Source organism: Polistes dominula, unplaced genomic scaffold (assembly GCF_049000335.1).
Source record: "Polistes dominula isolate Pdom_NZ unplaced genomic scaffold, Pdom_raw_medaka contig_79, whole genome shotgun sequence".
NCBI lineage: Eukaryota > Metazoa > Arthropoda > Insecta > Hymenoptera > Vespidae > Polistes > Polistes dominula.
The window spans coordinates 1,266,404-1,292,453 of record NW_028300916.1 but is presented as its reverse complement, the minus strand read 5'-3'; the positions used below and the strand labels follow the sequence as shown (position 1 = coordinate 1,292,453).

The window sequence follows — 26,050 nt, the reverse complement described above, 5'->3', positions numbered from 1 at the left end:
AACTCATGATCAATTTATAATGAAAATCAAATGGAAATTCTGTTCTTTTTTGATTTTTAATCTAAAGATATAAGTTTTAAAACTTCCGACATTATCTAATCAAAGATCAGCGTACGTTTTGTACGCATCAAGTTGAAGAATTGTTGAATAAAAATGAAACGTTTCTTGAGGCGTAACTAAAAATTACTTTTTCCTACAAGTTGAAAATTCCTTTGAAGAAAACAAACCAAAGGAAAAATCATATTAGATCATGGAACATTTTCAAAATGTTGCATTTAATGAAAATGTTTATTAAAAAAGTTACGTGAAATAAAAAAGGTAACATATAAGATAAAAAAAGAATGATGAAATTTGATATATAATGATGATGTTTATATATCCTTAAAAGTACTTGGGAGTTGCCTTCAGCCTTTCCCTGTTAAAACGATTTTCGATTCTCGATATCATGGCCGAATTCTACCTTCGAAACGTCCGCGGATATATTCTTGCAAATGCTTGTGAAAGTGAAATTGCAGCAGCAGCAGCAGCAGCAGCAGCAGCAGTGGTGGTGGTGGTGATACTTGGCTGCTTAAAACTCCGACAACGGAATTGCAACATTGAAGGACCGGTTTCGCGGAATAATACTTAAAATCCACTTTAACCGATCTTACCTTCATTACCGCCTCAATTTTTATTTTTCTAACAGGAAAATTTGTATTTCATAGTTATTATATTATTGAATATTATGGTTAAATGTATATATATATATATATATATATATATATATATATATATATATATATATATATATATATATATATATAGACTTTGAGTTAAAAAAACAAAAATGATTACATTTAAAGTAACATTGCTAAGGCAAGAGAAAAAGCTTATTTCAAGAAAATTGTCTTTCGTGAAATAAAAGCGTAGTTTTAAAAGTAAACATTTCCGACTTTCTAACTTTGATCGATATGCACAAGATTAAATAGTTTTACGGTTAGTAAAGAAAGAAATATCCAATTTAAATTAGTCGAGATTGAAATTGATTTTAACACTTCAATTGTTACCTAACACGAATTTGAGTGACAACTAAAAATTCCTCAATAGGTTGCGTTATTTGAATTCGCGTGTTACGTTTATATTGTTTGATCGTGGATAATTTTAATAGAAATTTAGAAGAGTATGATTAATAGGATTTAACTAATAAATTATTTGAAATTTTTACTCCTAAATTAATTTCTTATATAATTAAATAAATTTAAATAAATATATATATATATATATATATATATTTTATTTATTTACTTATTATACCAGAAAAAAGTAATAACAAGGTTAATACGTAGTAAATCCTACAAGAGGTAAACATAGTTACCTGTACATAGGCTGTGTGTGTGGTACATACTAAAATTACTAATACTTAAAACTAAGAAATATAAATAAATTGAATATTATATTATAATATTATATAAATTTAATATATTGTATATTATATATTTAATAGAAAAGAAGAGTACAATCAATAGGATTTAATTAAGAAATTTATAATTTAAAAATAAATTAAAATTTGTACAATTTTGATATTTTATGTACTTTTAAATTAATTTATTAAATAAATATAATATTATAACGTATATATATAATATAATATTATAATATAACAAAGTCCTAATAAAAAAAAAAAAAAAGACAAACAAGAATATGATAATAAAAATTTGTAAAAATATGCTAAAATAAAATATTTTTCTATTTAATATTTCTATAATGAAATCAGAACTTGTTACATCGATGATCAACTATCGATAATAGTTCATCTTAACATTCTATATATATAAAGGATTGAAGGTCAGAACTAATTTGGAAATGACTCGACATTGTGTGCAATCACGACATAACTCGAATGCAACAACGGATAGCATGACTTTGATCTATTTTTCACAGGTCGCGATTCTGTTCTTGATCGCGATCCACCGTTCGTTCGTTCGTTCGTTCTGGTTCGTTCTTGTTGATTGCATGAATCACATTATCAACGCCCTGATCAGATCGGATCGGATCGGATCGGATCGATCCTCCTCCACTCATTCTCATTTTCTTACAAGAAACTTTTGCATATTAAAGGCCTTGTTAAACCTGACGTACCGTGTACATTAATTTGATCAGTTCCGTTAACGTTCACCATATATATAAATAGATCATTCTATTCATTGTAAAATTATATATGCATATGTGTATGTGTGTTATGACGAAGATCGAGAAATCAAATTCTCACTAATGATCTGGAAATTGTATCGAATTTACTTCTTATTTTGTTCGAAGTGAAACATTCTTTAGAATGGGGATGACTTGAACGAAAATCCATGGTAACGGTAACGAAACGATGAAACGTAGGTTTCATTGTTCCAAACGGTGCTTTGTAGTCCCCACCTTTGTAGGTTGTTATTAAGTGTTGGGTTGGCAAGAAAGTAATTTCGGTTTTCTAGTGTGAAATATTACTTTCTTGCCAACCCAACAATATTATATATATTTATTTATATATAATATTATATATAATATTTTATTATAAATTAATATTATAAAATACCTATATATTATTTTATAATATAATAATATAATAATATATATAAGTATAATTAATATAATATATATTAATAAGTATAATATATATTAATACACACACTTAAAAAATATAATTTAGTTCTTTGCCTAGCCACTAGACTATCCACGTGTCTCACAAGTAAAGCTGTTTATTTTTTATAATAAATAAATCCTACAATTATCTCTTACTCCTGATACTCTGCATTCGACTAATTCTCTCGAAGCTTGGTTTTAAGAAAGTTTCACTTCAAACATGTGTAATCTACACACATGATAATTTTTTCTTTTCTCAATCATTTCTCTCGATATTATTTCTCATTGGTGATCATAAAATGAGATTAAACGTAGGTGAGAATGTTATTATTATGCTAGAACTACTCGTGTATCCGCCTTCTCTATGACGTAAACAAGTTATCCATTTGATTCGTATTTATGTACTACGAAATAAGAAAAAAGAAGAGAAAGATACAAGACTAAACATAAATCTTGATCTACGTAAGAAGACGGGGGGTGGAATGATTTCAACGAAATATCGATCATTATATTTTATCTGGGTTGTATGATTAAAAAAAAAAGACCCAAAGCAGGTCAGTTTTTTTTTGTATTTTTTTTTTTTTTTTTATAAGGAAGGAACGATCGAACCGATAGATACACGCACGTGAAACAATTGTCTCATGGAGCGTATTATACACATGTTACTTGCGTAATTTCGCGTGCCTATTATGCAGCCTAACCTTTCCGGGAGTGATCGAAAGTCTTGGAGTGAAGATAAAAAAAAAATTATTAAAGTAGAGAGAGAGAGAGAGAGAGAGGGAGAGAGAAAGAAAAATTACAGTTTACATTCTCCTGTACTGTTTTGGCCTTCATCGAATAACTAGAAATAATTATAACATTGTCATTGTAAAATTTGATTCGCTCTCGATATTACATTCATATTTTTGCAAGAACAAAAGCTATTGAAATTCACGTTAAAATTATGTAAAAGTAAGAAAAAAAAATATATTGACTACATAGGAAAATATAAAAAATAAAACACATGGTTTTTATCATATTCGATTATTTTTGTTAGTTGATAAATAATTGGTTATTTTTATATACGAAAATTACTTTCACCAAGGATTGGGTACTCGTTCGTAACGTTGTACGATTCGCATTAACCCTTTGCACTTTTATAACGAGTGTGACATCATACACTGTATTTTGTAAAAATTACAAAATACAATAATAATTTCAATAAAATAGATATTTAATTAAATATTATATATTTAAATTACATATCTAATTGCATTATATTTTTTATTATATTTTATTTATTATACTTTTATTATTTTATTTATTATATTTTATTATATTTTTATATATTTTATATTTTATTATATTTATATTATTTATTATATTTTATTATTTTAATTGCATTACATATATTTACCATTACAGTAAAATACCATAAATAAAAAAAATTAAAAAAAAACAAATAATAAATAATAAATACTATATAATTTAAATTGCCATATTTTTTAGTTTCAATAAATTACAAAAATAAAACATTTAAAAGCATTGAAATTTGCTAGGAAGAAAATAAAAATATAATTTAGAATGTGCAAAGAGGGTTAACGTTGTATATATAACGTTAATATAATTGCATATTTATATAATTTAAATTGCCATATTTTTTAATTAAAATAAATTACAAAAATAAAACATTTAAAAGCATTGAAATTTGCTAGGAAGAAAATAAAAATATAATTTAAAATATGCAAAGGGGGTTAACATTTCGTACAACATGCTTGTAATAAAAGCTCATGGAAAAGATGAACGTGAACAAAGTTAGAAAAAAGATATACACTATAAATTTCAACAGTAAAAAATAATATTAATAGTATCTGTATTTCTATGAACCAGCTGACTGATTAAAGAGAAGGTAAAAGAAGGTAAAAGAAAGAGTAAAAAAAAAAAAATTGTAGAGAAGAGCATACAAACGTTCACCTCGTTACATGGTATTGGCAACACGAATTCGTTGGCACGAGAATCATTGCACGTACGAGCGCGTGCAGCTGGCAATTACGTGTACGTGGGTGTACGACCTTCTACGTTCAGTGAGAATGATATAGAAAGACACGTTGATCAACTCAACTTCTCGTCTTTTAAGAAGTTTGATGGTTCTTCGATAAGATCCTTAAATCGTTGTGTTAAGTGCACATATTATGCACTTTACCTGTTTTCTTTCGTTAGGATCATAACTGTTTAATATTACACCATGTTCAAGATCGGACACGTAAGATTATTATAAAGTTTCTAAACACGTATAAACAATTTTGTAAATATGTTTAAGTACAATTTTGTTTAACAATCTATAAAATCAATTTGTTTTAATTTTCTACGCAAATTCATGATAATATATTATTTTATTTTATCTATTTATTATATGGGCTATGAATTTTTAATGGAAAATTTCGTGGTTGTTCGGTAATTTATATATATATATATATTTATTATGGCGAATATATTATCTATACACGAGTTAATATGTACTATGTATTATATAGTATACATACGAATATGTTCTTGCATCACTAACGCAAAGGAGAAAGTCTCTGAGACGTGTGCCAGGGACAGAAAATAAAAAAAAAGTTCTACGTTGTTGATCGTGAATTTACGTAGAATGAGAAAAATTAGTATTTTAGGATATATCAATTCTTTCATCGAATTATTTCAGATGAATTCCAATGGTTTTGAATAGTTGAACAAATTTGGTCTCACGGTATAATGATTAATTGTATACTAGGTTAGGAACATTCGAACACAATAATTATGTTTAATGAAGTAACAGAACTTGTGGCGATACTTTCGCAATAATTTTTCCTTCCTGCGAATGGCACGCAAGGATCAAGAAAGGTTGAGAACCCGAGTTATAATTCGATGTCACGTAATCATCTTCGAGTTGGTTCGATAAAATGGTTACTTCTTTGATTACATCATTGGAAATTTTTGGAAGTATCATCTTTTATATATATATTATAAGTAAGACTTTTTACTTGGAAATCAAACGTGTTTTAAACCTACATATTTTTTTTTAGTAGAATATACAAATTGCTTAATTAATTCTATTAGATAATCTAATCAGTCTGTGAAACAAGTATTATCTCTAAATAAATAAATAATATATAATAAATGAGGTTCACATTATTATTATAATTAATTATAATATGTTGTATTAATTATAATAACGTTTGAATTAAGAATAAAAAGGTCAAAGTGTGTTCATGAAGAATATTCACACATTTTGATGCTTATTAATTTTATGATTTTGCAAAAGATCTATAGTAAAAGGATATTGTCGAATAAATATCGAGAATATATTGTAATATTATCCGTCAGAGTCAGAGTATGACTCAGAGAACGCGGGATCCTTAACTTGCAATCTGATCGTGGGATAGAAGTTCGAATGCCTAGGAGGTCGTGGTGCATTTAGTAATCTTCAGGGAACGAGGTATCGTGAGTGGGTGTTCCTTTCGATATCGTTGGGCGTTCACCCAGTTCAATTCTTCGTCTTTTATTTATTCGTTTATTTTCAACTATTTTCTATGACTTATATAAATGGATTAATTCTTTCAATACAAAAAGGCCAATTTCTTCAATGAGTTGTACATCCATTTTTTGAGAATACTCGAATGAATCTTATTTAATCTTCTGTGTTTATTTTCCTTGTTCTGTTTCTCATGATAAAATCACGAGTATTTTACGGTGGCGATCCTATCGTGATCTCCACCAAAGCGCATGATCGCTCATTATAATTAATGTTCTTTACTATCTTCTATCCCACGAACTTTAGATACATAATCGGTCTTTCTGAACGTTTTTATATCCGGTGTTACGTGAAACGAAAGGTATGATAACCGTGTAATGCATAACTATACACCTATACTTAACTATATCTTCTTTTTTTTTTTTTATATTCTTCCTATATCGTGCAGGGTTAAACACTAGATTGATACTAATTAATTTCATCGATGATGCACGCGAATACTTTAGTTTTTTTTTCTTCTCATTTTAATGTACATATCATCACATAACTTAGATAATAGGATAATTTAGTAGTAAATGTAGAACAAACAAAAGAAATAGAAGAGATTGTCGAAAGTGATCGAAGAATAAAAAAAAAAAAACATTTTACGAATGTTGAAAAGTTGTTTCTTTGAAAAACACAACGGGGTTTTCACTTTTTCAAATTGCCAGGTTGAATTATAATATCGGTTCGTTAGATCTGTCTTATCAGTGGATCAACTTGAGAGAGGATCTTTAAAAGAAAAAAAAAAAGAAGAAATCTCTTTCGCAGATTTCGTTCGTTGATCGTGAAAAATGTGTGTCGCAAGAACAATAACAACAACAACAACAACAACAACTTCGGAGGTCTCGGCCTCTTTGCTCAGAACTTCTCGCGCGTATCGGCATCTGTTAAGAGTTAGAGTTCCTTCTGAAAAGTTGCAAGATTAGGTTCGTCAAGATTAAGCAAGAACGACGAACGGACGTAGCAAAGGGACACGAAGATAAAAGAAGTCTCGATTTTAAAGTACACTGATGGCTGACCGACTTCTTTTCGAGTAGAACGATCTCGGGAGAGTGATCTTGCCATTGATTGCTTCAAGAAAGAAAATGAGGTCTATTGATCTAGGTACGATTAGGTATACGATTAGGTATAAGATTAGAACAACATCAAATGAATAACATACTGAGATGAGTATATTTCAATGTCTCTTTTTATATCTTACATGTTTTAAGTTACCAGTATGGATTTGATGACGTGTACATAGAAACTGAGTTTGGTCATCGTTCGAGATTAGACATTAATTACCAGTAAACGTCGGTATTATTAAGTAGCGACCTTTGACGGTGGTATCCTTCAATACTGGTAAACGTATATGACGTGAAGAAAAGATCGTGCATCTGCTTGCACATTCAACGTTTATATATATATATAGACTTTTTGCATTTTTCATAATCGATGGATTGATGCGTTAGCAATGTCTTACGTAATCAACTTGAAAGAAAATAAATTTTACGTGTTCAATTATAATATTCTAGACTAGAGATTATTAAAAAAATAGATAAAGCAAGGTTATGTTGTATGTAAATTTGAAATACAACGCCATTTATTGAATGTTTACCAAACCTAGAGACCTAGATAACGTTTTAATAATAAATCCTTCTATTTGTAATGAAAAATAAAAAATAATCGCGATGAAAACTATCCTATATTCTAAATTGAAACAAATCACACAAAATAAAGACAGATTTCATGAAGATCGGTTGAGTAGTTTCAGAGTTATTAGTGGACAAACATTTTGACACTGAATTTTTATACATTTAGATGCATTTTTCATAATCGATGGATGCGTTAAGCAATCGATTTATAATATTCTAGGCTAGAGATTATTAAAAATATTTAGTTATCTATCATAAATGTTATATGAACGTTCAGAAAGGTTCATTATTATTTCGTTTGCAACAGAATCGGTTGAACCGAGCATAATCGAGTTCGGTAAAGTGAAGGGAGCGGCGAATGCACATTGGTTTACATGTAAATCAGACCAATTAACACAGACGAAAGAATTATCCTTTGGTAAATTTCTACAAGAAAATCACTATAAGTTAAGATTTTGAAAGCGGAAGTGTTTTAGATCGGACATTTCCGATCGTAAAGAATAAAAATCAACTTTCTTGAGTATTACTAAGCGTAGGACGAAAAATTGAAATCGTTTTTAATGGTTAATTCGTGCCATTTGATCGTTACGTTACTATGCTCCGTGTTGTGTACAAGTTGACCTGATAGATACAAGTCACGCGAAGAAAGTAAACCAAACATAAAAAAAAAAAAAAGAAAAAAAAAAGTAAAGATAGAAAACATAAACTTTTACGCGGAAAAATCCGGAAAACATCGTTGGACTTTCGATATCGGCAAAAGATGAAAGGATTTTTCACAAATGAATTTCTATTGAATTAGTGTTAGAAAAACAAAACTCTATAAAATTCTTCGAAAGATCATACGAATCAGAAATACCATAACTCGATCGATAATTTGAGCATACTTTAAAATAATCATTCGTAATCACCATTTAAGCGATCTCGTTCGGAAGTTTCGAGTTTCGAGCGTAATTAAATCCCATAAAGGAGTATAGATTTGCCGAGACGTTAGAGTTATAGCGTTTACCTCGACAACCGACATGGAATAAAAAAAAAAGAAAAGCCATACGTCCTCAGGCCGTTTAGTCTTATGGTGTATAAATAATAATAAGTTTAGAACATTCTTATGCAATCGGTATATTCACACAGGGTCCGAAATTGGTTCCCTTTCTACGATTTATTACTTTCCGAGTTAAATAAACCCCCTACACTCCCCCTCACTGGTATGATTTACGATCTCTAAATCTAATTACCTACTTTTTTGCTAAAGGTAATTGCATTCACGAATGTATTTGACTGAACTAGTACGAATCACCAATCATTTCTCTCTAACTCTAACATTAGTTAGACAAATTTCACTCAAGTTATCACCAAGAATGGGCATAAACGAATGATTGACACTTAGAACCGTGTTATTAATTTTTCATTGCAACATTTACATTTCGATCGTCTTGCATTAAATTATTTTTAATAAGGGAGCCACTTGTACGATTTGTTTATCGTTGCTAAAATAAATATTTATTTGTCAACTTGACAATGAGAGAAGGAAAGAGAGAGAGAGAGAGAGAGAGAGAGAGAGAGAGAGAGAGAGAGAGAGAGAAAGAAAAAGTAGACTTTGAGGATAGACAAACAGAAGGCGTGTTTGTATATACGGAACGCCTATAACCATTTTAAAGTGTCCGACATTATGCAAGACGTGCTCCAGTTTCAAAGGCTCGCTTCGGTATTCCAACTCACTTTCACTCATTCACTCGTCGACTCTTTTATCCTGGGTTCTCTTTCTCTCTCCTTCTCTTTCTTTCTTTTTTTCTTTCTCTCTCCCTCACCTTCATTCGCACGACTTTCACTTCTCCGGACTTCGTAGGTCCTTCGTTATCCCCTCCTCAACTTATATTCCAAGCTATATCGTAACATATAAATTGTAAAGTTGTGATTTATATCCGATATTTATATACGTGTGTGTGTGTGTGTGGATACACTTGGTACAAATTTGATCAGTTTGAAAAGAAGAAGCTGATAAAAGTCGTGACCGGTATGATGAATCATCGAGAAAGATGTTCATCTTTCAATTTACTGTGTTCTAAGTAAATACACGTAGAATTTTTCTTTTATTTAATATTTTTATATTTCTAATATAATAGAGTATTTTATATTTATATTTGTATATATAAAATATAATATATAAAATATTAATTTTATTTTATATTTATATTTGTAAATGTAAAATGTAATATAAAATATAATAAATAAAATAAAAATAAAATAAAAATAAAATAAAAATAAAATAAAATATAAATAAAAATATAACATATTTTATATTTAATATTTCTAATATAACAATTTAATATTCTAATATTAAATATTTCTTTTTTTTTATTTTTAATTTTTTTAAGGTCACAACTCCTTTTAAAGTATACAATATTCTATATATATACTCTCTCTTTATATATAATAAAAATAAAATAAAATATAAATAAAAATAAAATAAAATAAAATAAAAATAAAATATATTTTATATGTAATATTTCAAATATAATAATTTTGTATTTTAATAATTGTAATGTTTCTAATATGACAATTTAATATTCTAATATTAAATATTTTTTTTTTTTATTTTTAATTTTTTTAAGGTCACAACTCCTTTTAAAGTATACAATATTCTATATATATATACTCTCTTTATATATAATAAAAATAAAATAAAAATAAAATAAAATATAAATAAAAATAAAATAAAATAAAATAAATAAGTATATTGTTAAGGGGAACGAACATGTAGGGGGGGCCTTCGGGGTAAACACCCTTAAAGGGTATACCTGAAATAAACTTCTTATCTTATCTAAAATAAAATAAAATATAGTTTATATGTAATATTTCTAATATAATAACTTAGTATTTTAATAATTGTAATATTTCTAATATAACAATTTAATATTCTAATATTAAATATTTCTTTTTTTTATTTTTAATTCTTTTAAGGTCACAACTCCTTTTAAAGTATACAATATTCTACTTTAAATTAGAACATTGGACCAATGTCCAAATTAGACGATCATTATCCATGCTATATATTTGTATTGTAGACTATATTTATAATACTCCGCTCACATTCTTGCTCTTTCAAGCTTTACCAGAAATTATATAATAGAATTAAAAAGTTAGCGATGTTCTTAGAAGACTCTCATGTGAAAATTATATAAATATCTCTCTCACGAAAAGGCGCCGTAGAAGAGTTGGCAATGAGTAGGAGGAGGAGGAGGAGGAGTAGGAGATGGAAGTGGAGGTGGAGGTGGAGGAGTATACACCAGTATATGCCGAAAACCACAATCTTCCTTGCGAAAGTCATATCTTTTTAAGATATACTAACTGGATTTTGTAATTTTTCATTGCAAATCTTGTTTAGAGATTTTTTTAAGTGCCACTCCTCGATTTAGCCGCCACTATAATGGATTTTAATGAGACACGCATACCTACGATAAAAACGAACATTTAGAATAGAATACAAGTACAATCTACACGTACGTGTATTATCCAGATATGTGTTGTTGTTTGATACTCACTCGACTCGAATGAATTTAGTTTAAATCCAACTGGGCAAAAGGTAGAAAAAAGAAAAAAGAAAAAAAGAAAAAGAAAAAAAAAGAAAATTTATGGTCGATTCTTGAACCATTTAGTTGTGAATTACATGCGACTATAAACAGCCATCTGATTTTTTCTCAACGCCTTTTTCGAATAATCGTCAGTTACGTTATTAGCTATTATGTTTTTAACAATCGTTCTCTTCTGTGCAACCAAGTGCAACAACAAATTCAATTATACTTACTATACGAGCTAATTATAAACGACTTATACGATCTTGACTACGAATAAACGTTTGTTATCGTTAAGACCACACACACACTGAAGTCGACAATTTCTATCTTTCACCTTTTTGTATATGTGTGTATTTGTTAAATATCTTTGAAAATCGATTAAACAATGTTTTCGTAACATAACATTCTTGTTCGATATTTCACACCTTGTATGACCTTTAACTATACTTGTAATCGTGTACTTATCGTTAAATAACTCTCAATGGTATTTCTTACCTATTCCTCGTGTTAAAATCATTTCTCTCTCTCTCTCTCTATATATATATATATATATATAATAAGAATGTGTGTAAATATTTTTAATATATTATTATTCCATTGTGTGTTAGGACGATCTTATTCCGATGAAAATGTTTTAACGTAAAATGCCAAACATTAAGATACACTATGAGAATCATATTATCATTTGTCGGCAAGTTGAACTACGAAACGTAATTTCAATCATTGTTGAGAATGCAATTTGTACGAATTACGTTGCTACCAAGAAGATATTAGAAATGATTTTTGCAATAAGTCATCTTTATGTGTGTTGGTTAATATAGGTTACATCACTTATCCAAATAATTATCTATGTATTTCTAAAGAACAGAAATATATATATATATATATATATATATATATATATATATATATATATAAAGTAAATTTTGAAAAATTGATCAATCGTGTTTATCAAACACAAATTAAACAAATAAAGAACATGATTGATAATTATTTGATCAGGTTTTGCTTTAACGCAAAAAAAAAAGAAAATCAATAACTAGTTTTTAGAAAAAAAGATGGAGTATTGTTCTACGTGTATTTTTTTTTAATCTCAAATATGTTTGCAATGTTTAAATGTATATTTTAACCAATTCTAAATAAGTTTGTTTTAAATAAAATGTAAATTTCTGAACCTCAAATATGTTTGCAATGTTTAATCCCTTGAGTACTGAATTATTTAAAGATTTTAATGCATATATAACGGATTCAATTTGTTGCAGTATCAATAGATTAATATGTAAAAGTAATACATTTTATTTGGAATATATTTATATTGGCAATATAAATATATTATTGCTACAACAAAATATAAATAAATATATAAATGAAACAAAATAGAACTATTTATATATTTTATATATTTTATATATTTTATCTATTTTATATATTTATATAAGTTTCTTAAATTCAGATGACGAGTCTCACTCGTCAAATGTACCCAAAAGGTTAATTTATATTTTAACAAATTCTCAATAATTTTGTTTTAAATAAAATGTAAATTTCTGAATCTCAAATATGTTTGCAATGTTTAATCCCTTGATTACTGAATTATTTAAAGATTTTAATGCATATATAACTGATTCAATTTGTTGCTATATGGATTAATATGTAAAATTAATACATTTTATTTGGAATATATTTATATTGGCAATATAAATATATTATTGCTACAACAAAATATAAATAAATATATAAATGAAACAAAATAGAAATATTTATATATTTTATATATTTTATCTATTTTATATATTTATATAAGTTTCTTAAATTCAGATGACGAGTCTCACTCGTCAAATGTACCCAAAGGGTTAATTTATATTTTAACAAATTCTCAATAATTTTGTTTTAAATAAAATGTAAATTTCTGAATCTCAAATATGTTTGCAATGTTTCATATATGTCTTAACAAATTCTAAATAATTTTATTTTCAATAAAATGTAAATCCACACTCTCTATGTTTTAAAAATTAGTTCTCATTATTGTATTCACCTTACACGTTAGAGGATATAAAATCTTTTCCCCATTAGAATAAATTAAGAACCTTCACCCCTTTACTCTTTAAAGGATGCGTTATTTAAACTGTTAGCTAATAAAAAAAACTAAAAAAAAAATAAAACAAAGTATCTTGTAAATTCCTGTTGATTCTCGAAGGATTTAAAAGGAATTTAACTCGTATTTATGTAAAGCAGTTAGCCATAGTCTTTTTGGATCACCTTGTTAACAAGTACGAAGACTAAGGTAAGATTTCGAGGTCACTTCGAGTTATAGTTAGAAACAAACGGGTCTTCGAACGGTACCAGGATCTCCCTTTCAATCCTTTTTTTTTTTACTTTCATTTTGATATTTTTTTTTTTGAATCGTTAATCCATATATTTCAAGGATGTCCGTCTTACTATTTTGGCTTTTCTTGACTTGACCTTCCTTGGGACTTGAGTTAACCGATACTTTCAATGTCAACAGGAAGACTGCATTCTCGTATCTCCCCCCTACCTCTCTTTATCTCTTTCTCTCTCTCGTTCAATCTTTTTTCACGTTCACACATTCATAATAATTGTATGGATCCACGTGCTTCTCTCTCTCTCATGTATTATTTATGTACTTATGTACATGAGCATAAATGACATACAATGATAATTCTTTTTTTTCTTTTTTTCTTTTTTTCTTTTTTTTTGTACAAGTGTATACGTAATGATTCAAATTATCGATTATAATTGATTATAAGATTAATATATTTTACTTGTTGACGTATTTTTCTTTTGCAAGTCAATTTATAATATTTTATAATGATTAATTAATCATGAGTACCTATACTAGTGTTTTGCATGAGTAAATAACTTGTTTATTGTATTATATAATTAAATTATTAAAATATTAATAAATAGTAATATAAAATAATAGAAAATTAATAATAGCCGACGATTATACACTTCTTTTAATTTAGATACCGTATTTGGATATTCTTTTGTTTAATGTTAGCCTTTCCATTTTGAAAAGGTACATTAGCTTTAGTTATCTATGCTTTTAACTAGTTTTTATAGTTTTTTTTATATATATAATAATATTTATATTTTATTATATATTTTATTTTATATATAATAATAATATATATATATATATATAATTTATTTAAAAATATATATTTAAAATAATTATAATTTATTGTTTTATATTATTTAATATTTTATATATTAAAAATTAAATTTTTTTATTAAAAGTATTATTAAAAAAATTAAATATTATATTTTATATATTAAATTAAATTTTTTATTATTTTAATATTATTACAAAAAATTAAATATTATTATATATATAATATTAATATTATATATATTATATATATATATATATATATATAATTATATATTTTATATATTTTTTTATTATTAAAAATAAAATAAGAAAAAATTATATTATAAATTAAATTGCATGAGTAATTATTTTAGTTAATTATTCTATTTATTTATTTTACTTTATTTTATTTATTTTACTTTATTTTATTTATTTTACTTTATTTTATTTATTTAATTTATAAATTTAATAAAATTTATAAATGAAATTTTTATGAATAATTATTAATTATTTCAAATTATTTAAATTTATCCAAATTTATTTAATAAAATTAGAAAATTTTTGTTTCAATTTCAAAAACGTTATTTGAATAAATAATAAAATTTAATAATAGTATAAATTTTTGTCAGATACGACGTTTTTTTAATTATTATCGATTATATTATATTTCAGAATTTTTTTTTTTTTACTGTATATATTTATATCGCATATTTTTGCACCTTTATAGATAATTATAATACTTATTTCAATCATGCTTGACGAACACTATACTTTTTCCTTTGATCGTTTCTCTTATTATTTTTCTTTAATGTCAAATAAAAATTTCGATATAAAGTATTACACCGTATCTACAAATTTTCTTAAACTTTCACGAATTGTTATATAAGAATTAAAAAAAAAAAAAAACCTTTCAGAGTATATTAGTATTATTATTATTATTACATTTTTTTTTTTTGAAATTAAAATTCGTTTATATCTGCATTTACTTTCACTGTGCAATTTAACTTTATTAACATGAACTTTTGTTAACAGTCTGATTCGATATACTAAATTTTAATTAAATTATACATTTAACTCAATTTCAATAGGTTTTTTTTTTAAATGTTTTATAATGTTCCATTATTTGCAAGAAAATCTCGATATGTAAGAAAGTATCTTTTGATGAAAACAAAGATGTTCAAAATGAAAAAGTAGAAATAAAATAAAAGTAATTTGTGAAATTTGATCGATGAAGAATGTCACAAATAAAACACAAATACTATATTCATGAGAATTAATGTTTTATGATCAGTATTGAGTAATTTATTATGTAAAAGATAAAAATTAGTTATCCGTCAAGTTGAATTTATATCTAAGAAATTCCAATAGAATTTATATCCTGTTACAAGTCAACTTTGTCGAGCGATACTAATCGAGATGCATATTAGTTATATCAAAAAAAAAAAAAAAAAATAAAAAAAATAAAAAAAAGGATTAAGAAGCAATCCAGTTTTTATATGATGGCAAGTTTGACTCGCCCTACTCGCCATAATATTCATCCTAGTTTTAAACGAATCACTCACTCACTCACTACTAACTTAAGATAACTTATATGGGAAAAACATTTCGATGGAATATAAGAAGACAAGGGTTTTGTTGTTCTGCCACATATTCTCACGTAATAGAGTGTGCCGTGATGCTGTGTGATGCAATTTCTTGGTTTTCTAGTAAATCAATTCGTCTTTTCTTACCAGTTGGTGGCCGATCCCACGATAAAATTGCGTTGGAAAGTTTGAACAAAGTTTTAGAAAAGATAATACACGCATGAAATTGTTCTTACATTGCTAAAGAAACTTCGATTTTATGTTCTCTTAATAATGAATTCATATTTCATTTAGTTATATAAATCGATATAAATTTCGATGCATCTTACTTACAGGAACAATCAACCTATACCCAGGTTGTATAAAGAGATATACAATATAAACGCGTGTAGCTTATAAGCAAGGTCGACCAAAAATCCGCTTACTTTTCTCTTGCGCAATCTACCACGTTTGCTGTTCGCATTTCAATATGCGACAAGCAATACCGCTAGATATCTCAATATAACATAGATCAGATAAAATTTGTCATTAGGGTTGAGTTTGTCATTATATTTTAATTCGTTAATGTCAAATTAAAATATGTGATTTAATCTACCACGACTAATTGTTATCTCTAATAAAATTCATTTATAAAACGTGTATCCACATATAATTTATCCAAATTATATATATATAATAATATTTAAGTTTTTGTAATAATATTTAAATAATAAAAAATATAATTTAATATACAAAATATAATTCAATTTTGTTAAGTAATATTTTTAATAATAAAAAATCTAATTTAATATATAAAATATTAAATAATATAATACAATAAATTATAATTATTTAAAATATATATTTTTAGATAAATTATATACATACATATATATATATATATATATATATATATATATATATATATATATATATATATATATATATATGTATGTATATATATAATATTTAATTTTTTTGTAATAATATTAAAATAATAAAAAATTTAGTTTAGTATATAAAATATAATTTTTAATTTTTTTAAATAATATTTTTTATAATAAAAAATTTAATTTGTAACATATAAAATATGAAATATAATATTATACAATAAATTATAATTATTTAAAATATATATTTTAAAATAAATTATATATATTATTATATATAAAATAAAATATATAATAAAATATAAATATTATTATATATATATAATATAAAAAAACAATAAAAACTTGTTAAAAGCATAGATAACTAAAGCTAATGTACCTTTTCAAAATGGAAAGGCTAACATTAAGCAAAGGAATATCCAAATACGGTGTCTAAATTAAAAGAAGTGTATAATCGTCGGCAGCCCGTAAAAATTGAACGATCAATTCGTAACCACCATACGCGTGTCGAGTCCTCTCATATTAACAAGTATTGTTTCAATGCTTACCAATGTACGTTTAAATTTGCTCATAAAGGTGTATTATTTTTCTCACTAATCATAAGTTTCCCCTTTCGTTAAATTAATGTCCATTTCCAAGTTCTCTATCGTTACACCAACGCAACCGAGCATACACACGAGGAAGTTTTAACTTAAAGTAATAATAATTGAATTATTTTGTAACGTTTGCTTGGATCGTTAATTTAAAAAAAAAAAAATAAACAAAATAAAAAAGATACTAGGATAATCTTTTCCTATAATATTTTCTTTTATGAATACTTTTATTTAAATAATAATTATAGGTATTTAAAAGAAACATATTTGTAATTAGAATTAAGAAACAAACAAGTAAGGGGGATTATTTTATTAAATAATTTTGTTGTCATCCTCTAATTAAAGAAAATACCAAAACACTAGGATAGGATCTTTTCCTATAATATTTTCTTTTATGAATACTTTTATTTAAATAATAATTATAGGTATTTAAAAGAAACATATTTGTAATTAGAATTAAGAAACAAACAAGTAAGGGGGATTATTTTATTAAATAATTTTTTTGTCTTCCTTTAATTAAAGAAAATAACAAAACACTAGGATAGGATCTTTTCCTATAATATTTTCTTTTATGAATTATTTTATCTAAATATAATAATTCTAGGTATTTAAAATAGAAATATTTGTAATTAGAATTAAGAAACAAACAAGTAAGGGAGATTATTTTATTAAATAATTTCTTTGTCTTCCTTTAATTAAAAAAAAATAAAAAAACACTAGGATGGGACCTTTTCTTATAATATTTTCTTTTATGAATACTTTTATCTAAATAATAATTATAGGTATTTAAAATAAAAATATTTGTAATTAGAATTAAGAAACAAACAAGTAAAGGGGATTATTTTATTAAATAATTTTGTTGTCTTCCTCTAATTAAAGAAAATACCAAAACACTTGGATGGGAGCTTTTCCTATGATATTTTCTTTTGTAAATACTTTTATCTAAATAATAATTATAGGTATTTAAAATAAAAATATTTGTAATTAGAATTAAGAAACAAACAAGTAAGGGATTATTTTATTAAATAATTTTTTTGTCTTCCTTTAAATTAAAGAAAATAACAAAACACTAGGATAGGATCTTTTCCTATAATATTTTCTTTTATGAATTCTTTTATCTAAATATAATAATTCTAGGTATTTAAAATAGAAATATTTGTAATTAGAATTAAGAAACAAACAGAAGGGGGATTATTTTATTAAATAATTTTTTTGTCTTCCTTTAATTAAAGAAAATAACAAAACACTAGGATAGGATCTTTTCCTATAATATTTTCTTTATGAATACTTTTCTCTAAATATAATAGGTCTAGTTATTTAAAAAAATATATTTGTAATTAGAATTAAGAATCAAACAAGTAAGGGATTATTTTATTAAATAATTTTGTTGTTTTCCTTTAATTAAAGAAAATAACAAAACACTAGGATAGGATCTTTTCTTATATATAATATTTTTTTTATAAATACTTTTATCTAAATAATAGTTCTAGTTATTTAAAATAAAAATATTTGTAATTAGAATTAAGAAACAAACAAGTAAGGGGGATTATTTTATTAAATAATTTTTTTGTCTTTCTTTAAATTAAAGAAAATAACAAAACACTAGGATAGGATCTTTTCCTATAATATTTTCTTTATGAATACTTTTATCTAAATATAATAGTTCTAGTTATTTAAAATAAAAATATTTGTAATTAGAATTAAGGATCAAACAAATAAGGAATTATTTTATTAAATAATTTTGTTGGCTTCCTTTAATTAAAGAAAATAACAAAACACTAGGATAGGATCTTTTCTTATATATAATATTTTTTATAAATACTTTTATCTAAATAATAGTTCTAGTTATTTAAAATAAAAATATTTGTAATTAGAATTAAGAAACAAACAAGTAAGGGGGATTATTTTATTAAATAATTTTTTTGTCTTTCTTTAAATTAAAGAAAATAACAAAACACTAGGATAGGATCTTTTCCTATAATATTTTCTTTATGAATACTTTTATCTAAATATAATAGTTCTAGTTATTTAAAATAAAAATATTTGTAATTAGAATTAAGGATCAAACAAATAAGGAATTATTTTATTAAATAATTTTGTTGGCTTCCTTTAATTAAAGAAAATACCAAAACACTAGGATGGGAGCTTTTCCTATGATATTTTCTTTTATAAATACTTTTATCTAAATATAATAATTCTAGGTATTTAAAATAAAAATATTTATAAGTATGATTAAGAAACAAACAAAACGGGGAATATTTGAATAATTATCTTGTCTTTTTTTGTCAGGTTGTACTAGAAACACACCAAGAAGTGCGAGAGCTAGTAGAAATGACGCAGCATTGGAATTTGAATGTCCTGAAGAATTTGGTTATTATCCTCATCCACGAGATTGTACGCAATATTATGTTTGCGTTTTTGGTGGAGCTTTGCTAGAATCTTGCACTGGCGGTTTGATGTACAGGTTTGTATAATAATTATTAATCAAATATTATTATTAACGTAATTGATTGATTGATTGATTGATTAATTGATGTTTCCTAAAATTTTAAGATCAGATCAAATAAAATTACGTAGACTGGATAAAGAATAAAAGTTGTTTGTTTGGTAAGGTGTGAAAAGGTGACCGATTCGGTGAAAGGGAAACTCACTGGTATCTTCGTTCTCATTGCTGCTTGCATGTTTATAATGTCGCATACCTATTCCATAAGTAATATAATCTTAGAAGGCCAACGTCCGTTTGAATCATTCTATGATGGCAGATGAACTCTTGTGAGAGAAACGATTATTTCTTGTGAATTTCACGCGAATAAACTAACGGTTAATGTATCTGTAAATTAAACTGATATTAAATGCGAATAATGAACATAGTGTTTTTAACTATGAAAACAAAATGATTAATAAAAAACGTAATGTAGTTCTATAGAATCTATAGAATCTATAGAATCACCCCCTTTTCGCTTGTATCACCAGTTACCGATCACCCTATATATTTAAAATATATAGTTTATATATATATATATATATATATATATATATTATACATTATAATTTTAATATAAATTTATAATTAATTTAAAATTAAATTTATAAATTTAAATAAATATAAATTATTAAATTTATATTATAATTTAATATAATATTATAATTTAATATATATTATATTATAATATTAAATTATATTATATATAATATTTATAAAAATTAATATTATTAATTTATTATAAAATTTTATTTATATTAATATAAATTATTAAATTTATATTATAATTTAATATATAATATTGTAATGTTATAATTTTAATATAATATTATAATATAATATATATAATATATAAATTATATTTTAAATATAAACTATATATATTAAATATACAGGGTGATCGGTAACTGGTGGTACAAGTAAAAAGGGGGTGATTCTACATGAAAAAATAAATCGAAAATATAGTATTTCCGAAAAGTTCGTAGGGTATTTGCAAAATGTATATGCAAAAGTATTAATATTATATTCGAAAGATTAATTTCGAGAATTAATAATCAGGATAAATATAACTACAGTTCATGAAGTTGTATCAAGCTGTGCAATTACAGCGTGTTTCGAGCTTTCTTATTCGAATTGCATATAAACTTAAGTTTATAATGAATTTCGCGTTCCAACGTGTCTTGCACGTATTAGACCACTTTTGTCGATTGACCATTCCTGTGAATAGTAACTTGTTCCTTAGACGCGCTCTAGATTGGAACTTTAACGAGATACCGCTAAGATCTCCGTCATGCCAGCTTGCAAGGAAACCAGGAAACTAACTAGTCTTTAGATTCAATCATTTGCACCTAAAATTGTACATTTTAACATCTACTCGTTTATCTTATCTTTCCGACAATTATTCTATTTTCTTTTTTCCTTTCTTCTCTTTTCTTTTCTTTTCTTTTCATTTTGTTAATCATACCGATAATTATGTAAGTGAATTAATTTCAATTGCGAAATTAATTTGCAACAAAAAAGATAATTTAATATATTTAATTTTAGTATTTTGATCTTGTTTCGTCCTTTTATTAGGAACTTTTTCAATAACTGTAAAATACACAAATTACATAACTTTAAAAATACACATAATGTTCTTCGAAACTTACACTAACAACCTAACAGTATATGTTCGGAAAGTAATTTCATTTTTTTCCTGAAACAATAATTGTAAATAACATTTCTTAGTTTCAAGGATAATTGTAAGATAAATCCTATATATAGTACATTTAAAAAAATATCTGAGTCTAAGTAAAAGTTTGTTTTAAAAAAGAAAACTCGTCCATATATGTGTCCATATAGGTACGTAAAAAATTCGTACACAAAGTTTTCAGAATTGATTGTAGCAGAGGTGTGATATTTTTTACCTTTTCAAGATTAACAAGGAATTACAATGCCATTCCCGAGTCCTTGACATTTAACATCCGTCTCGCAAAGTTTATATTACTACGAATCGAATCGATTGAAATGAACAATATTTTTTGCGTTAATTTAATACTACAACCAATACCATCGGACATTTTATTATTATTATCTCAATTTCCATTTGAATGTAATATAAGGGATGTTTCGTTTTGTAAACTGTATAAAAATAGAAGTAGAGAGAAATATTTATTGGAGGTTGAAAATATATTTATAAGAAGTTGATTTTTCGATCTAAAGTATATGGGCGATCGACGCATGTAAAGCCGACCCTGGAGGACTTTCAATCCGGTCGTCTGGTTTTGCACGGTAAAAGGGGGTCGTACGTATAAGTGTAACCCTGGAAAAAAATCGATCTGCCACACCTCGTTTGATACGGAACGTGTTGTATTCGAACCGGTGCGGCTCCCTTCGAATGTATATATGTGTGAGTGATCACAAACATGTATGTTTCTCTCTCTTTTCTCTCTCTCTCTCTCTCTCTCTCTACAATATCAATGTATGCATGACATGTAAGATGTCCATATGACTATGTATTAACAGAAAGGTTCTTAACAGTAAGACGATATTGGATTAGATATAAACTCGAGATTACTATGCTTATTAGGTACTCTAAGTTTATTATTTCAAAGTAAAATTCTTTTTTTTTATATTTCATATATTATGTTTACAGCCATGAATTGCAAACGTGCGATTGGCCACGTAACGTTGGCTGTCCAGAAAGTGGTTTGGTCAACAAGGAGATCGATGAGGATCCGCTGTTAGAAAGGTATGATCTTCGAAAAGGGACAACTTTTCAATTTTTTAAACATATATACATGTATATATATATATTATGAAAAAAATCAGACAAAATAAAAAAAGAATTTCATGAAGGAAATGAAAAAGGTTGAGTAGTAGTTTTGGAGTTATAGTAAACCGACAATTTGACACTGAATTTTTATATATAAACATATATACATATATATATTATATAACGTAACGATTCAATAAAAAATTCTTTTGCAACACTTTCTCCCAAACCATTTTACTTTTTAATTAAAATTGATTGCATCGAAAAGTTTATTAGCAAAAGTAATCGTGCACGCAATAAGTAATTGGGACATTGTCTAGTGACGTCACCATCGTGTAGCATCATTTATTCGTGTGATAGAACACACACTTATACACTTGACTGTTTACTCGAAAGTTTTCCCACCGTTTTATTATTAGATCGGCCATCGGTCATGATAAATAGAATCGCGCATTTTACGCTTAATTACTTGTCGGTAATTACCGATAACGTTCCGATCACCGGATAATCGAAATAACCTGACGTATATTCCCACGCGTATCTCCTATGTAACGTGGAAAAATATTGGTTTTTTTTTCTTTTTTTTTCTTTTTTCCTATCGTATAAAACAAAACATTCTTCTTCTTCTTCTTCTTCTTCTTTTTTTTTTTTCTTCATCGATTTTAACTTTCCCTGAACGGATGTCCGTCCGTCGATCTGATTTCTTTTTTTCGATAACATTGCGAAATGATTTTATTTGTATTTCACCCACGTTTAAAAGTAAAAGAAAACAAAAGAAAAAGGTATACACAAAACGTAGAAGGAAGGAAGGAAGGAAAGAACGAAAGAAGAAGAAGAAGAAGAAGAAAGAATGTGAAATAGTTCGATTAGATAGAAATAAAATGGGGGAGGAAAAGGTGGAAGAATTGTCGAATAGGAGGGGAGAAATCGGAGAAAGGAAAATAACTTTGAGATAGAATAAACGATTCGCTAGCTAGCTAGCTCAATTCCTGTCTGTCCTGATCAAATATTTCCAATCTCGCTTATCCTATTCGTATTGCCCTAACTCACGTGCCTAAATGATTGAAATTACGATACGTGGGTCGAACAAGGCTTTCAACTTGTCTACAAGCAAATACTAGATTTAACCAAGGCTACCTTCGTGTTTTCATTTTTTTTTGTTTTTGTTTTTTTTCAACTAACTGACATTCCATTCGAGTTACGAATAAATATTTCGAATTATCGAATGATATTTTATTTTTGTTGTCTCTCTCTTGGAAAAAATCGTTAGGATGAAATCGAACAATTTTTGGCACTATTCTTTATATAAAAAGATAATAGTTTTAAATCTCTCTGTTAATTTCCGGTTACTCTTTTTCTATAGCAAACTACTACTACTACTACTAATACTACTACTAGCTTCTTATGTTGTCTAACTAACCCAAGATTCGTTTTTCTTACTATCTCGCTTAAGCGTACTGGCCGTAGTCGGCATAACCCAAGTGTCCCGTTGTGCAACGAGTTAAGCAACAAGAAGTCGGTGGGCATTCATTAAAGTATTGTATAGGAGTTAAACGTGGGGATCGATTTCTCCATTTCTAACAACAACTCACCCTACATCTACGTTTTACTTTATTCCTAGTTTTAAAGATACCTACTCGTGAGAAATTGTGAATTTTGTTTAAATTATTCATCATCATCATACAGGTCTACGAAAATTGAGACGTTGCAACAACAACAGCAGCAACAACAACAACAACAACAAGCCCAACAACAGCAACATCATCAACAACAACAGCATCAACAACAACAGCATCAATCTGTGCCAAGACCGAGTCAAAGACAACCGATTTTGATTACTTCAACAGCTTCCCCAGCACCTCAGACAACCGAACGACAATACCGTCAACGACAACAAGCTAGAAATTATCCTGAGGACGATTACGAACCACCTAGTGAGATTGAAAGTGACAGACAACAACGTGTCTACAGAGGACAACCTTCGACAATAGGACAAGTGCAACGTGACCGTGATGGACTTCGTAGAAACATCATATCTGTGAGTATTAACTTTTCCGGAAATGATAGTAAAGGATAGAAAGAGAAACGAAAAGGTTCGACGAAGTCATTTTTTTTTTTTCTTTCTTTATCGTTAATCACAGGAAAGAGAAAAGGATAGTCTGGTGAATGCACGCGTTCAAGCGGAATCTCATTACAGGTATCGTCAAAATGATCATTTTGTTAATGATTAAATTAATCTATGTATGACCCTGATTAATTTCCCTTTGACATATTTCTTATATAAATAAAATAATAATAAATTTATAGACAACTTTGATATAATTTTTTCGATTCATATTACGTAGGACACAAGTACCTTCAACGGAATCTTCTAGAATTGCTAAAACTTTGGCATCAACAGCATCACCGATCATATCGAAATCATATTACAATGATCCTGATCAAAGTTATCCTTATTACACGATTTATGAAGATGACGTTTCGATGTACAAAGATGATGGTAAGTATATCATTTGACACTTGACGGATTTTATTTTATAAAAGTAATCGATAGGATAATATTGCTGACAATGAGTAATACAAAATTGAAAAATGTTTTCTATTCATGTTTGTTAATGATCACATCTTGTCGTTAATGTTCCTCACTGACTTCACTTCCTTGACATTATCAAACTAAAGAATTTCTTTTCGCAATGATCATGATTTTTCTCATTTAGATTACAATCAATACACGGTGAATCAAACGGTTCCTTTGCAACAACCTAATGTGAAAATTAGCGAAGTTAGCACGAAGCAATATCAACAAAAATCGAAAAAAGTTAGTGTCAATGATGCTGATAGATATAATTTGAATCATGACGTTACTGCACAAGATTATGATATTTATGAGAATCAGGTAAGACAATTTTTACTTCATTATTTTCATATTACTATTATTCGTTTTCTTTTTTCTTTTAGGCTCAATTAAACAAAAATAGATTTAGAATTTCCGAAGGACAATCACCTTTAAGGTAAAACATTAGAAATTATTGTTCTCTTTGTTTAAAAGAAATATTAAATGTGTCATATGTAATCAGCATTAATAATAGTCGAGTTGTTTCACTTGTTTAATTACGTATTTGTCTATTTCTTATACCTGATTATACAGAACGAACGTTGTGAGCCATCCTGTGGTTCACGTGACGACTCCAAATGCCATCGTTGACACATTTGTTCCATTGACGACTACAACTCAAGCACCTACGACAAGTGCTAGGCCTTATACCGTTAGTGTTTCAAGGTATGTGTTACAACGTAAATATATTATA

The 26,050-nt window shown here is 26.5% G+C and overlaps 1 protein-coding gene across 3 annotated transcripts in view; it reads left to right on the top strand.

Moving 5' to 3' along the window:
• The window catches only part of Cda5 (Chitin deacetylase-like 5), a 54,032-nt gene that overhangs the window by 18,264 nt on the left and 9,718 nt on the right, over positions 1 to 26,050 (top strand). For all 3 annotated transcript variants that reach the window (XM_015335882.2, XM_015335881.2, XM_015335880.2), the window contains exons 3-10: positions 19,795 to 19,969; positions 22,623 to 22,718; positions 24,429 to 24,780; positions 24,884 to 24,939; positions 25,088 to 25,242; positions 25,460 to 25,638; positions 25,701 to 25,753; positions 25,891 to 26,022. In XM_015335882.2, coding sequence (XP_015191368.2) covers positions 19,795 to 19,969; positions 22,623 to 22,718; positions 24,429 to 24,780; positions 24,884 to 24,939; positions 25,088 to 25,242; positions 25,460 to 25,638; positions 25,701 to 25,753; positions 25,891 to 26,022 — 1,198 coding nt within the window. The remainder of the gene's footprint in view (positions 1 to 19,794; positions 19,970 to 22,622; positions 22,719 to 24,428; positions 24,781 to 24,883; positions 24,940 to 25,087; positions 25,243 to 25,459; positions 25,639 to 25,700; positions 25,754 to 25,890; positions 26,023 to 26,050) is intronic.